The sequence below is a fragment of the Neofelis nebulosa genome, chromosome 6 (genome assembly GCF_028018385.1).
Source record: "Neofelis nebulosa isolate mNeoNeb1 chromosome 6, mNeoNeb1.pri, whole genome shotgun sequence".
Classification (NCBI taxonomy): Eukaryota; Metazoa; Chordata; class Mammalia; order Carnivora; family Felidae; genus Neofelis; species Neofelis nebulosa.
This window is the reverse complement of record NC_080787.1, coordinates 41,770,566-41,785,283: the sequence shown is the minus strand read 5'-3', so window position 1 is coordinate 41,785,283 and position 14,718 is coordinate 41,770,566. Positions and strand designations below refer to the sequence as shown.

Genomic DNA, 14,718 nt, shown 5'->3' with positions numbered 1-14,718 from the left:
GTGTTATTGTGGACTCTTTTTCATCCTTCTATTATTTCTAGGGATTTTGGGTGGAATGGAAGAGGCAGTTTAACACATCATCCAAACACTTCTTTGTTTCTCTTATCGAGAGCATTAGGACCTGTAAGTTGGTTAACTCACGTAGTCTTTGAGTCAAGTACACAGGGATTTGAATCTCCACTGCTCTTACTAGCTGTGTGACTCTGAGCAATTTTCTTAAGGAAAGAGAGGCTTAGAGAGATTATCTGTTAAATGGGGATCATCCTTGTTGTGGGGCTTCAATGAGCTAAGGCATGCCAAGTCCTCAGCAGAGCCTCTAGTAGAGTGAACACTCAGTGTTTAATCTTTTGGTTATTTTTGTAAAGGTTTTAATTTTTGTTTCTTATTAAGCTAAGCCTAGTTAATAGAGGAGTGCAGCGAACCCCTTTTCCATCCATCTTATTTGGACCCAGAGTTTCTTCTTCCAGCCTTTTGCCCAGCCTCACCAGGAATGAGGGGGCTGATGCCCCCTCCCGTTCTCTCTGCAGCTCAGCTCCACCGGCTGGAAGGGCTGAGGACCATTGGCATCACCACCAATGGTATCAACCTTGCCCGGCTGCTGCCTCAACTTCAGAAGGCTGGGCTCAGTGCCATCAACATCAGCCTGGATACCCTGGTGCCAGCCAAGTTTGAGTTCATCGTCCGCAGGAAAGGTGAGCAGGTGTGGTTTGCAGTTGAGGGTAACCTTCCCAGGGCCCACATAGCTGAGGAACTGTGGCTGGTGCCAGGCAAGGGGCCTGGTTGCTCCTTTATTCTTCATCCCGCACCCTTACCAAATGTCCTCTGTCTCTGTAGCCGCACCCTTGGGAAATTTGGGGGATCAGGTGTTAGGATCTGTGGTGACCCGTCTCCCCCCTGCCCTGTCCTCAGTTTGCCTAGGACTAAGAAGGTTGCTAGTGTGAGGCCTTTCCATTTTTAAAACCAAGATAGTCCCTGGTAGACCGGGACAAGTTGGTTACCTTGTGATGAGCTCGAGGGAAAATGTGGGACAGCCCAGGGTAGAAGCAGCTGCCCTGGGACGCCAGAGTCAAGGCCAGCACTGCCAGGTGGGGGTCCTGCAGAAGCGCACCAATGCCCCTCCCCCGCCCCCCACCAGGCTTCATCAGGGAAGGCGGAGGAGGTAGAGCAGTCCTGTGCCCCAGGTCTCATTAGGCCGACACCCGATGTCTCTTGGGCCATGGGCTTCAGTTTGGGATGGGAGGTACCCAGCGTTGGATGCCGTTTGATTTGAGAGGGTGGCACGTAACTGAGACTTCTCTGCACAGAGACACAGCTGTCCTTCCCCTTCTCCGGAAACAGCTTCCAGCTCCCAGCCCCACCCTCTCTTTCCCCTGCTGCACCTGACTCCCTGTTTATACCATCCATCTGCTGAGGAAGTGCTCGTGGAGTCCTTGCCCTCTGTAAAGAGCTGCTCAGGTGCTGTGGAGGGAACTAAGACACACAGGACATTGCTTTGCCTCACAGGCCGCTAAGGGCCAAAATGTGTGATGCCACTAGACTACCTTTGCTTGTCTTGTGGAGTCGATTAAAGTGTTACCAGAGGAGGAGAGGAAATTCCTAGCAGGGAAGACCTGGAGGGCTCCATGGAGGAGGCCTTTACTCTGGGCCTTGAGGAATAGGGGGTGGGGGGGGGGGGAGGAGTTGGATCAAGGGAGCTTACTCTGAAGGGGAACCTCAGTCGGGAACCTGCAAGAGCTCTGAGGTGGGAAAGTGGAAAGTGTATTTGTGGGTTTTCCCGACATCCATGTATCCCCTGCTGCCTGATCTCCTTTCCCAGGATGAGGATCGGAAACAGTAGATCCTGACATCAGATCTGCCTTCCCATTCATACTCCTGTGTCCACCACCTCCTTTTGGAGCTACAGTGCTTTACAGAAGAAACTTCTAGATTATCGTAATGGCATTTTGTATGAAAGTTGTACTTTCTTCCCTTTTCCCTCCCTCACTGGGCCATCCAGAAATGCTGCAGGGAAACCATGGAGGTCATCACCAGGCTACCCTCCCCCAGGGTGATAGCCCAGCTGTGAATCACATCATCACCTGGCTGGGCGGGGGTGGGGGAGGGGCCAGCATGCAGTAGGCGCTCAAATGTGTGGGGGCACGAGTGAGCTGGGCAGGGAGGAGAAGCCAGCCTGGGATCACAGGCTACATGCCCAGCAATCGCTCACCGGCCCTGGCACAGCGTCTGCGTGTGGTAGGTGCTCAGCAAGAATACACAGTGAATGAATGGACAGACTGTTGTCTGTCAAGGGAGACTGACACTGACAAGGGAGTCCGGAGACCTGCATTCTGCAGCCTGCAGTGTGAGGCCTGCGTCAGGGCACTGCCTCCTCTTAGGGCCTCAGTTTCCCCATCTAGACAATGAGAGGGGTCACCTAGATCAGGGTTGGCACACTACAGCTCACCAGCCAAATCCAGCCCCCTGCTTGTTTGTTTTATAGCCTGGGAGCCAAGAGTGGATTTTACAGATAATGTTTGTAATCAACTTAATGATAGGGAACATGAACTGTGAGCCCCCCCCCCCCCCCCCAGTTAAGCAAAATCTTATCCCAACAAAACGTCTTCTATTTCTCCATTATATTTGTCGAGCTGTGTTACAAAAAATTGTGCTCAGCTCTCGGACTGTATTAGTCAATACTGTTTTTACAGCTATACCTAAGAATATCCTCAATTTTATCTCTCGGCCTGTGGATCTAAAACATTTACTATGTGGTCCCTGGCTCAGTGGTCCCTGAGGCTCCTTACAGCTCTGGTGCTTCCCCGTGGGTGTAAGGGGGGCCAGGAGAGAGGGAGAAAGTTCCTGGATCCTCCTCTCCCTCCTTGCAGGCTTCCACAAGGTCATGGAGGGCATCTACAAGGCCATCGAGCTGGGCTACAGCCCTGTGAAGGTGAGGATGCGCTGCTGCTCTTGACCTCTGACATCTGCCCCTTTACCCTGGCTTGGCCTTCTACTGCCAGCATCTGGGCCCCTGGCAGCTCTCTGGCATGGCCAGTGCAGCTATCCTGTGTCCCCCATCACTTCCTTGCCCACTGCATCCAGCCTGTCCCTGACTCCCTACAAGGGAGGGGAGAAAGCCAGTGACCCCCTTGGAATTCCCAACTTGAGGCCTGGGGTGGGGAGACAAGGAATGGGCCCCCCAGTGGAGAGCCTGGGCAGATGCCAGACCCCCAAAGGTCATCCCTGAGACGGAATGCAGGGGAAACAGCCCTGTGGTCCCGTTGTCCCTGGCCAGGTGAACTGTGTGGTGATGCGAGGCCTAAATGAGGATGAGCTCCTGGACTTTGTGGCCTTGACCGAGGGCCTCCCCCTGGACGTGCGCTTCATAGAGTACATGCCCTTCGATGGTCAGTGACCTGTGGTGGGGAGGGAGGAGGAGGTTGGGCCTGGGGGGCAGAGCTGGACCAGCCCCATGCTGAGAGATGGGGGAGGGGCATACTGATGACCCTGGCAAGGGTTGAGTGGGATGGCCAAGATCTGGTCGGCCATGTGGGTGCTGCTGATCCCGGGTCCTGCTCTGTGTGTAGGAATTTCTCCAGGGATGATGGGGTGGGGCCTGGGCAGGCGCCAGGGCTAGGGCTATGATGGAGGCATTGGAGACATCACAGAGTCAAGGGTGGGTTTGATTTGACCCACCTGTTTTAGGCAGGGCCTCCTGACCTCCCACCCAAGAGGCAGAACTAATTCCCGGGTGATGTGGAAGGAAGGACCTGAAGACCCCGGGTCCCCACAACCCTGTGACTCCATGGCTTCCAACCCCAATACAGGCAACAAGTGGAACTTCAAGAAGATGGTCAGCTACAAGGAGATGCTGGACACCCTCCGGCAGCAGTGGCCAGAGCTGGAGAAGCTGCCCGAGGAGGAATCCAGCACAGCCAAGGTTGGGGGCGGGAGGGTGGGGCAGGGTAGGGAGGGAGAGCTAGCCCTCAGGTCAGAATGCAGCAGTGGGGGTGGTACCACGTAGCAGAAGGCATTACCTCCCAGCCTCCTCCCTCCTCATGGACAAAGCAGGCTGGGCATGGGGCGGCCACAGTACCTTGTCTCAGGCCGCATGCCAGTAATGTGGTGGAGAGGGGCTCTGGCCATGCTGCCCACAGGCCTCTAAATCCATAGCAGTGTGCTCTCAGGCAGGCCCAGTGCAAGCAGAGAGCTCATGGGTCGTCCGTCCTGTCAGAGTCTTCTGCCCGCTGGGGGCCTTGGGTACTCCTTTCCTGGGGCACCTCCGGAGAGGGCTGTGGAGTGGGGGCTCTGGTGCCAGGGAGTGAGACCCGGCCCTCCGCGGCCCATCCATCCCTGTCTCCTCCTCTGCCCTTCTTTCCCTCCTCACCCCAGGCCTTTAAAGTCCCTGGTTTCCGAGGCCAGGTCAGCTTCATCACGTCCATGTCTGAGCATTTCTGTGGAACCTGCAACCGGCTGCGAATCACAGCAGACGGGAACCTCAAGGTAAGTGTCCCCCTCCCCCACGAGAGCCCCTTGCCACTTCTGTGTGGTGAATATCACTTCCCACTGGTGCCCCCATTTACTAGGAGACTAGCAGGCCACGAGGGGTGGTTGGGGAAATAGTGTAAGATATGGCGGGGGGTGCTCCTGGAGGCAGAAGGTGAAAGTGAACTCATGACCTTCCTTCCTAGGGTCCCCAAAGTAGCTTTGGGTTGATTGGGAGCCACTTTCCAGGACTCTGTGTTACCGGGGTGGACAGGGGAGAGGTGAAGAGTCACTGTGCACTGGGCCCTGGCCCCCCACCCTGGTTGGCCCCTTTCTGGGGCCATCATCTGTTACTCATATCCAGTCAGTACATCTGTGCCTTCAGCCCTGGGGAATGTCAGAGAGGCATAGACATACCCATTCTCTTTAGAGGTAAAGTCTCAGAGCAAACAAAGAGCTGATGTGTGGCAATGTGTAATTCTTTGTCAGACGAGCGGCCACACAGGCCGTAGGGTGGTGGACCTTGAGGAGGCACCTTATGGACGCTGGTGAGCCTCGAAGGATGAAGTGAGGGCGAGGGAGAACACTTGTCCGGGGTTCATGCTAACATGGCAGGGGCAGATTCATGCCAGGAAGAGAGACACTGAACGGTGGAGGGCTCGAATGCCCGGGGACAGAGGTGCAGTGTGTGTTCTGTTGACAGTGGGGTGCTGTGCGGCTTCTGGACAAGGGGGGACATGACTCCCATTCATGTTTGAGGAAGAATAACCCACTGGTTGAATTTGGAAATAGGGAGACTAGTCAGATGGCCGCTTCACTCTCGGTGTAGGTAAGAGTGTGAGGTGAGCACAGGAAGGGAGAATGAAGGAACTTGGTAACACACGCGGAGGGCCGAGAGGAGGGCGTCCAGGGGCCAGGTCGGCTGTGGGACCTGGTTAGCACTGGGGAGGAGGGCGAGAGCGGTTTAGGTGCACTGAGTTTGACATCCTAAAGGGACCATCCAGTGCTTGTTCAAAAGTTAGGGTTTTTCTTTTTCTGGGCTAGAGACGTGGAATGGCCATCAAGTATGGGCCTGCATCTGTACAGTCAGGGCCCCTGCCGGAGATGGGAGGTGTGGTTCTGAAGAGAATGTAATGGAGAGGCTATTCCTGGTTCAGGGTGAGGGGGGCTTGGCAGAGATGTCAGCAAACAGCTGCTCCCACCCCGGGGAGGAAGCCATGTCATGGGGGCCCAGGCAGAGCTGCGGCCTGGTGGAGGGGAGCAGTCACTGCCCGACATGGCAGAGCCGGGAAGAAGTGCCCAGTCTTTCCAGTGTCCCACGGGCCAACCCAGGTGGAAGCCAGCTAGAGGGCAGCCCAGAAGGTGGAGTCCGTGGGGGCCTCATGGTTGCAGAGAGTGGAACCTGCAGCCTGGTGGGGGGACTGAGGGGTGGGAAATGAGAACAGCCTGGTGAATGGGTGCACCTTACACTTAGAATTTGTTTGTATCTTCTCCAGTGCCCTCTGAGGCTTCTTGGACATTCCTCAGTGTCCACGGTGCCACCATCTACAGAGCCGGCACGCAGTAGGCGCTTGATATGGTTTTGTGGGAGGGTGGTAGGCGTCTCACTTTCTGGGACTGCCTCGTCCATCCCGAGCCCCCAGAGCACCCAGCCTCCCTCAGGAGCTGGGGAGTATCGAGTCTGAATGGGCTCAGGATGCCACCTCCGCCAGACCCGTGCTATTCAGCCGTCAGTCAGGATCACAACCTGGAGTGGGCACAGGGGCAGGCAGGTAGTGTCTGTGACTATGGGGACCAGGAAGGGACAGGGGTGAAATGGGATGTGCATGCCATGTCCAGGGCAACTGGCAGGACTCTTCTCTAGCTGATTGGCATCCATTCTCAAGGCAATGAAGAGGCTATTGTATGGAACATCTCAGGAAAAGGTATGGGTCACATTGGGTCACATTTTTGTGTGCCATCTCTGGTCACTGTTTAGTTTTTTATAGTATGCTCTACAAGCTGAAGGTAACATGGCCGTCAATCAGGTACAGGCCTTGGGGTATCTGACTTCCTGCCCTTCCAGCCTTTCTGACTTCACTATCCAGCACCTTCTGTCCTTCATTGCAGGAAGTCCTGCCTGGAGTATGACCCAGCCACAGGAGGCCTGGGTGCTGACGCTCGGCCCATGGGGGACTCTAGGGATGGGGGCTGAGGCCCCAGGACCAGGGAGGCATGTTCTCTTACCCCCATGGTGACTGCCCACAGGTCTGCCTCTTCGGGAACTCGGAGGTGTCTCTACGGGATCACCTGCGGGCGGGGGCCTCCGAGGAAGAGTTGCTGCAAATCATCGGGGCCGCTGTGGGCAGGAAGAAGCGGCAGCATGCAGGTGAGGGGTGGGCACAGAGAAGGCCAGGCTGGCTGCTGAGTGGGCCAGGACGGGGGCTGAGAGGACAGAGCAGAGCTTGGCAGGGAGCCAGCAGGACTCTGTGCTGTCCTGGCCTCCACTCCCTCCTGTGGCACCTGTAGACTGGGGGTGTGGTGATGGTTCCCCTCCCTCGGGGGCACTGGCACAGCAGAGCCTGTGCAGCCGAGGAGATCCTGAATTCTCTTGGGCCGTCTTATTGGGTAGGGGGGAAGAGGGGTGTCACTGTACCTCTCTGGAGGGCGGGGTCTGGCATCCACAGACTACTCTGGCTCTGTCATGGGTGACCTTGCAGTGTGCAGCGGGGGCTGTTTGTCAGGGTGTGCCTAGGTGAGTGCATGACCCCGGGGTGTCCTACCACTGTGTCCACTTTCGGTTTCAGTGAACTCTCCTTTCCCCGCCCTTCCCCTCCCCCTTTCCTGCTCTCCTCTCCCTCCCCATCTTTCCCTTACCCCAGGCATGTTCAGTATTGCCCAGATGAAGAACCGGCCCATGATCCTCATCGGTGGGTGACCCATCAGTACGTAACCGCTCACCCTTGTCACTGGGGGATCCTGTGGGGTGGGGCCCCTGCCATACAGAAGGCACCCCCAGGTCCTGCATTTCATCCTGATGTTCTCATCCTTGCTTTTCTCCTGTTCGACCTCCATCTTTTCTCACCCCTCAAGCTTTACTGGGTCTTCTCTTCCTCGTCCATTGATCCCACTCATTCTACATGCCACAGAGATCATCATTGTCTCACCGGAAATTGGGTCAAGGGTCCTCTAGACTTATGATCACTAAGTTATTTGTCCCCCGAAAATGGAGCTCCTGGCTAAGACAGAGACCTTGTCCTTGGCTCTAGAATCCCCCAGCTAGATACCATCACAGGCACCTGGGAAGATCTTGAGGCAGCAAGCTAAGAATGCTATTGATCTTTTCAGGGAGGGGGCAACCAGGATCTCAACTGCCTAATTCCTTAACTCCTGGAAACTTGTGTGCACAGGACAGTTCCAATTTTTATAAAGTCATATGTGTTCTCTGGCTGGTCTGTGAGGAGCTTTAGAGAGGCTGCTACCCCTCTGGCAAATGCCCAGCCGAGATCAGGGGAGGCCTTGCCCCCTTGGCCACAGCCAGACCTGGGCTTCTGAATCATACTGCTAGGCAAGAGGAAGCAGTGAGAAGAACTAGGGGAAGGGATTCTTTTCTTTAGAGATTGGAGCCAAATGAGTGCAGGGGCCCAGAGGAAGGCAGGCTGGAGGGCCCAGAGACAGCCCAAGGACGGCCTCCCCTACCAGCCACTCAAAGAAGGGAGGGTAGCTCACCAAAGTGCTCCACTGGGAAGAGAACTTGACCATCTCTCTTCTTTCCTCACTGCCAGCATCATAGTTGTACATTTGGGCTTTGACCCATGGTGACTACCTTGATGGCAAGGAGTGGGGGATGCCTTGGTGGACTCCCTAGGGCATTGGCAAGGTGGGGGCCCAGAACATGATGGGAAGCTGGAAGTTGGGAGGCCCATTTGCTTCATAAAGTGTATTATTCCTCTCAAGGACATGGAGAAATAAGCTGGTCTGGTTTCTACAAAACCAAGAGTTGCCTAGAATAGGGCCTCTGACTTTCATGCACACGAACCACTTGGGGATCTTGTCATTTCAGATTTGGATTTGGGAGGTCGGGGCTGGAGTTCTTCCCTGCACCACGCTTTAAGTCACAAGAGCCTGCAAGGCTCCCAGGGCCCTTGGCACCACTTGGATTACCCTGTCACTTTGTGGGTACTTCCAGTGTCCTTGAGGGGGCTTAAAAGACATTGTTTAAATAGATAAAATATTTCCCTTGGTATCTTGCCTGTGTAAACTCTATAATTACTATCAACTCTTCATAGAGAATGGAAAGTTGAGAGTAACTGTGGTTGGTAATTCAGGCTGAAACCTTGCTGTAGTTTTTAGAAAATGCAGGGACATGGGGAGGTCATGTGACCAGGCTGTAGTCTTCAGATCTTAGGTGTTTCTTTTTTTTTTTTTTTTTTTTTTTTTTAGAGAGAGTATGAATGGGGGAGAGGGGCAGAAAGAGAGAGAGAGAGAGAGAGAGAGAGAGAATATATGTTAATCAGGCTCTACGCTTAGTGCAGAGCCTGACGTGGGGCTCAATCCCACAACCCTGGGATCATGACCTGAGCCAAAATCAAGAGTCAGATGCTTAACCAACTGAGCCACCCAGGCACCCCATGACTTTGTGTTTCAGAAGAGAACTTGAGCGATGAGGAAGTGTTGGTGTGGAAGGGAGCCCAGGAATGCCCACACCACCACCGTGGGCCTGTAGACTTTGGGGAGGGCTGCACCCTGCATGCTGCCTGCTGAGAGGGGCTGCAGACCTATATTTCAGGACCCTCTGGTACCTCCCACTTGCCCTTTTCTCACTGTGCTCTTTGCTCTTCACCCCTCTCTCCCAGTGTGGAAGTGAGAACTCAAGGTGGGGCAGGGCAGGGTTTGGGAGAAGAGGTGGGAAAAGAAAATTTCCCTTCTGGACTTAGTCTCTCTTCTCTTTCCTTCTTGCTTTCCAGAGTTACTTTTGATGCTCCAAGATTCCCCACCAGCCATTCCAAGCATTTCCTCCCAGGACCCCTTTCGTGTTCAGGGTATAGGACACAGAGTGAGTTTCTCCAACCAGATGGCAACTTTGTGGAAAGGATGCCGGGGCCCCCGGACCTCTCTCCTTGCCCAGCGGTGGCTGGGGTCCGGCCCCCCTCAGAGACACTGCAGTTCCCGCCTAGACTCAGATACCAACCCCAAGTGCCTTAGTGCAGTGTCCCGGGCTCCTGCCACCCCCTCAGGACCCCCGCCAACCTCGGACCAACTAACCCATGTGGACGCAGAAGGACGGGCAGCTATGGTAGATGTGGGCGGGAAGCCGGACACGGAGCGGGTGGCTGTGGCCTCGGCTGTGGTCCTTCTGGGGCCTGTGGCTTTCAAGCTTGTCCAGAAGAACCAGCTAAAGAAGGGAGATGCCCTGGTGGTGGCCCAGCTGGCCGGAGTCCAGGCCGCCAAGCAGACCAGCCAGCTGATTCCTCTGTGCCACCACGTGGCCCTGAGCCACGTTGAGGTACAACTGGAGCTGGACAGCACACGCCATGCCGTGGGGATCCAAACGTCTTGCCGGGCTCGGGGCCCCACTGGGGTGGAGATGGAAGCCTTGACCGCGGCTGCTGTGGCCGCCCTCACCCTGTACGACATGTGTAAGGCTGTCAACAGAGACATTGTGTTGGGAGAAATCAAGCTTATTAGCAAGACTGGGGGGCAGCGGGGGGACTTCCATCGGACTTAGAGAGCTCTTGCCCCTCCCCCCCGGGCCCAGCCAGGTCGAGATGGGATGCAGTTCCAGGCAAATCCTGCAACCCTGTCGCTGTTGACCTTCACCAGTAGGAACTCGAGGTCAGCCTACCCCCTCTACTGCTACATGATCGGTAGTGACCTGCAAGGTTTTCTACGTTCAGAGAGGAAACCAGCAGGCCCGTCAGCCTTCCTGGACACTACAGTCGTGGGGGAGGGTCACCACGAGCAGTGCCAACGAACAGAAAAATCACGTCATCTGAAATAGTCCCCAGATAACACATCTAGGTTCAGACAGTCCCGTCCGTTACTTCCGCTTCTCATTTTGGGTTTTCTCTTCTTCTCCTTCCTTGGGGAGATAATAAGGGCTCACGAAGTAGAGGGAACCCGCTTTGAGGAGGGAAAAGTGCAGTTTGCATTAAGAATGTTCCACAGCTCCTCCAAAGCAGCTCTGCCTTCCAGAGTTTGTGGAGCCACAGCCCCACCCTTTCTTGCCTGTCACCCCTCTGAAAGGGCCAGTTAGCACCTTCTTTTACCCCAGTCTTTATCCCATCAAACTTGCAAGGTTTGGGCTTAACAATTGCACTTGACCTGCCAGCTCCCTTTCCTGGGCCCCTTCCCCCAGAACAGGACCCACACAGGCAGCAGCCCTGAGGAATCCTGACCGAGCACACATCCCACACCTGGCCCTGCACACCGCTGTTCCACCCACCACCCACACCCTTTTATTCTGGAACATATCAGGGAAAGAAGAGAGTTGAAGATTGCCTTCACCCTCACAGCGCACAAAATAAAGCCACGATGCCAACTTTGGAGGTGCGAGAATGAGTATCTGTGCAGAGGGCACCCAGCTGTTAGGAATCCATGCCCACCCCTCAGCCCTGTCCCAAAGCCCACCCCGGGCAGCAGGGAAGAGGAGCAGGAGGGATGCTAGAAAAGCCAAAGGGGCACATTCTCTGTATAGCCTCTGTCTTCCCTGTGAGAGAAAGTAGGAGTGGAGTGGGCGGCATGAACTGCGCCCCCTGCGGTGAGTGCCAGGTGAGGTGGGGGTGGTCCAAAGCACATCGCTGGCTTTGCCAGCTATTTGAGACCAAGGGGGTACACTTCGTGGTTCCTGGTATGCACATTCCCAAACTGTTGGCTGGGTTCGCCTATACAGATAGGCATCTTTGGGTCTGTCCTTAGTGCCCCCCACCCCACCTGCCTCCCCTCTACCCTACACTCAGGTGTGCTGGTGAATGTTTGACAACCAGCTCTTGGGAAGAGAAAAAGCCCAAGACCATGGCTGATCTCAAGCTACCGTACAATGTGAACTGACTTGCCAAACTTTTGAAAATATAACAGTTGGTGCTCTCAGAGCTGATTCGCGCTGGTTCCAACACCCCACTGGCTACGACTGCTCTCCTGCACACCTCAAGTCCCCGCACCGGAAGAAGGCCCAAGTGTCAAGGCAGCCTGGATGGGGATGGTATGGATTTAATATTTTTTAGTATTACAATATATTCTTATAAAAATGGTGCAGGTAAAAAGGATGCTGATTTTGTACATTAGCCTCGCTCATCGTCTGAGACGGCTTGGTGAAAGCAGCCGTGGCTTGGAGGCATCCCTGGTAGAGGCTGGAGGAACAGTCATGGTGCCGCAGTTGGTAAAAATGGGATGGGGGTGGGGAGAGCCTGGACCAGACCCTTCCCCATCCACCTGGAGAGTTTTTTCCTCCTGCCCTAAGCACACCTGACCTCCCTCACCGGGGAGGAAGAGCCGGTGGTACTGCTGAGAAGGGGACAGGTTGCATTCGGTTAACTGAATTTTATATTGGACACAAAATTAGCTGGAGAAATGTACCTGAAGGTGGCAGGAGGGGTGAGAAGGACACTGGGGAAAGACCAAGGAACAAATAGGCGTAAACGTTGAGCATATCAAGGACCAACTCAACCGTCTCCATGCACCAGCCCCTTCTTGCTGAGTCAACTGTGATGGTCTGTGGTCCAAGGCACTGTTGGAGATCTGGCTACTCTACTGGCCAGAGCTAGAAAATAATAAATAGAGAAGGAAAATTCTTTTGGGGTGAGAAGCCTGAGCCCTAGAACAAGGTATGTGTCTTCTGTAAACAGTTAAACCAAAGTGTGCTTTTCTGTGGCTCCAATGTCTTGAACCGCTCCTGTATTCCTTGTCTTTCCTGGTGTGTATCCAGTCTTCATGGTGAGTGGGAATGCCACAATGTGGACATGCTGTTGGATAGAAGTGGAGCCCTCCCTTGTTCCCTGCTCCTGCAGGGTAGGTTGAGCTCAGCCCAGTTTGGGAGAGGACCTTCAGAGATTGTGCCCACAACCTTCCCATCATGCCAAGGCCAGCTGCTTGTGGCTGGGGGCTGCCGGGTATACAGATGGGTTTAGCAAAGCCCTCTGCAGCTGCTCTTCCTGGAAGCCTTCATCTTGCCTTCACCTGGACTCCAGGATGGCCTCTTCCGGTCTGTCCTGGCCAAGCTTGCATTTGCTCAGATCCCTTCCCCTCAAACCAACACACATGCTGGGCTCACCAACCCTATGTTTCTTCCCCCTGCCGACAGCTACTCTGGCCCTGCCCCAGGAATCTGATGTAGGGAAAAGCTAAGATAAGCAGCTGAAGAGTGGGCCTAGCCCACCAGGCAATAACCCTGAGCTGGAGGAGTAGGTTGGAAGGTGAGAACAAAGGCAAGGGCAGGAAGATAGAAAGGCAAGGAGCTGGTTGATGGAGGGCCTCAGAGGCTCTCAACTCTAGGAGGAAGAAATGTATGGAAAATAAAAGCTTTGATGGAGCTGATCTCTCCTCCCTTCTTTTAGAAGTCAGAAGTTTTGTTTCGACACAGCAATTGCCCCCCACCTCCAGCTCAAGATGGACAGAATGGAAGGTGGAAGTGGATGGGAGGACCAGTATGGACCTCTGAAGTCAGGTTGAAGAACTAAATTGAGAGGTTGGTCCCATCCAGCATCTCTGGTACCCAGCCTTCCAAACTTGGCTCGTTCAGGCAGCACACCCCCAGAGAAGTTGGCCTTTCTCCTCCATATCCCATCTCCTTAGCTTCCTCTGCCTGCTCTGGCTCCCAGTCTGAATGCTTCGGAGCTCACAGGTAAATGCAGAGGGCAGCTCTGACCCTGCGGACCTTCTCAGAAACAGACACCCCAGGGCCAGCCTTAGCCAGCTATACATGGTTTGGAGTGGTCTTTCACAGGTCAGAGGAGTCGGGGGGGGGGGGGGGGCGGGGTCACCATGGCTTCTGCCCTGAGGCAGACATTAGACAGAGTTTGGGATCTGATGAACAATTAACAATTAAGTGGTAGACCAGGGAGCACTAGAGTGGAGCTTGGTGTTCAAGTGCTGCCCTCTAGTGAGAGGCTATCAGAATTCCCAGCCAACACCATGTGTGGTCCCACTTCACTTCAAGACAATGGTTGGGTTGTGCAGAGGAGGTGTGAGGAGAGTTTTGTTCCAGGGTCCCTATGCCCAAGGCATGAGGCGTGGTGATGGGCAGGATCTTTCTTGAACCCCTTCCCTTACCAGATTCATCAAGTGTCTGATAGCCATAGTCATGGGAACCCAAAGGTTCTGAGATTCAGGATTAGTAGATAGGATGGAGGTTGCAGTAGGAAGGAAGGGAGAGAGACTTAAGACATGCAAGAGAGGGGCCAAAGGACTTGTGATTTAGGCAACAGGCACTGCTACTCTGTGTCCTGAGGACTTGGTCCCTGCATCACACTCCCCACACTTTTTCTGAAACATACCTAGGTAGATTACGTAATGCCTCTTCCTTTTCCATCCAAGAGGAAAGTTTTCCCCCAGATCAAGATTCCATGAAGCCTCCCCTTGGGGAATGGGGGCCTGCATTCTCTCACTCTGGCTCTCAGGGCACCCCCCGTCCATTAACTCCCTACCTCACATGACATCTGGACAAGGCCCATGGATCTGTCCAGTCTAGATCTAGAACACTTGTGTGGCAACACGTGGGTGCCCTTGCTGGGGGACAGGGGGGCAAGGCTCCTTCAGCCAGGCCTGCCAGGGATGTCCAGGTCCACCTCAGAGGGACCCTGGGGGCCGGGATGCAGAAAGAATAATGGAACAGGAGAGGAGCCCCTTCAGGTAAGTGCGGGGACACCTGGTCCTGCCACACGCACCGCCCCCACCCCAGGACCCAGCCCAGGGCTCATTCAAACCGAGCACCAAATTGTTTAAGGATCACGGCCGCATGCCCTCAGCCCCTTGGTCCGTCCCTGTCGCCCGCCTCCTGCGGTGGCCAGTCCCCCGGGTCAATAATTTAGCCTGCTGATCGCCCGTTCCCGGGTGACTTCCAGGGCCTGGCTCCCCGACCGTTTGCGGCTGCGCTTGAGCTTGCATAAGTCCTTGTCAAAAACTTCCCCCGAGCGCAGGGCGGACACCAGGTCGTCAAACTCGCCTCCTTCCTCCAGCGTGCTGCCCGCGTGGACCTTCCGTTGCCGCTGCCACCGCTCCCGCTCCCTCTGCTCCTTCAGCTGGAGGATGAGGAAGAGCGAGGGGCCGTCAAACAGGTGGCTG

General features: G+C 55.0%; 2 protein-coding genes across 10 annotated transcripts in view; one reads left to right on the top strand and one right to left on the bottom strand.

Moving 5' to 3' along the window:
- The window catches only part of MOCS1 (molybdenum cofactor synthesis 1), a 37,171-nt gene extending 26,185 nt beyond the window's left edge, over window positions 1-10,986 (top strand). For 2 of the 4 annotated variants that reach the window (XM_058733823.1, XM_058733826.1), the window contains 8 exons: window positions 528-692; window positions 2,865-2,926; window positions 3,272-3,383; window positions 3,804-3,916; window positions 4,369-4,479; window positions 6,709-6,829; window positions 7,323-7,370; window positions 9,408-10,986. In XM_058733823.1, the coding sequence (XP_058589806.1) occupies window positions 528-692; window positions 2,865-2,926; window positions 3,272-3,383; window positions 3,804-3,916; window positions 4,369-4,479; window positions 6,709-6,829; window positions 7,323-7,370; window positions 9,408-10,168 (1,493 nt within the window). In that variant the 3' untranslated portion in view covers window positions 10,169-10,986. Of the gene's footprint in view, window positions 1-527; window positions 693-2,864; window positions 2,927-3,271; window positions 3,384-3,803; window positions 3,917-4,368; window positions 4,480-6,708; window positions 6,830-7,322; window positions 7,386-9,407 lie in introns of all 4 variants that reach the window. The other 2 variants (XM_058733827.1, XM_058733824.1) reach the window with 2 other exon arrangements.
- Window positions 10,987-11,633: 647 nt separating this feature from the next.
- Window positions 11,634-14,718, bottom strand: part of DAAM2 (dishevelled associated activator of morphogenesis 2) — a 119,019-nt gene continuing 115,934 nt past the window's right edge. For all 6 annotated transcript variants that reach the window (XM_058733818.1, XM_058733817.1, XM_058733822.1 and 3 more), the window contains one exon: window positions 11,634-14,675. In XM_058733818.1, coding sequence (XP_058589801.1) covers window positions 14,454-14,675 — 222 coding nt within the window. In that variant the 3' untranslated portion in view covers window positions 11,634-14,453. The remainder of the gene's footprint in view (window positions 14,676-14,718) is intronic.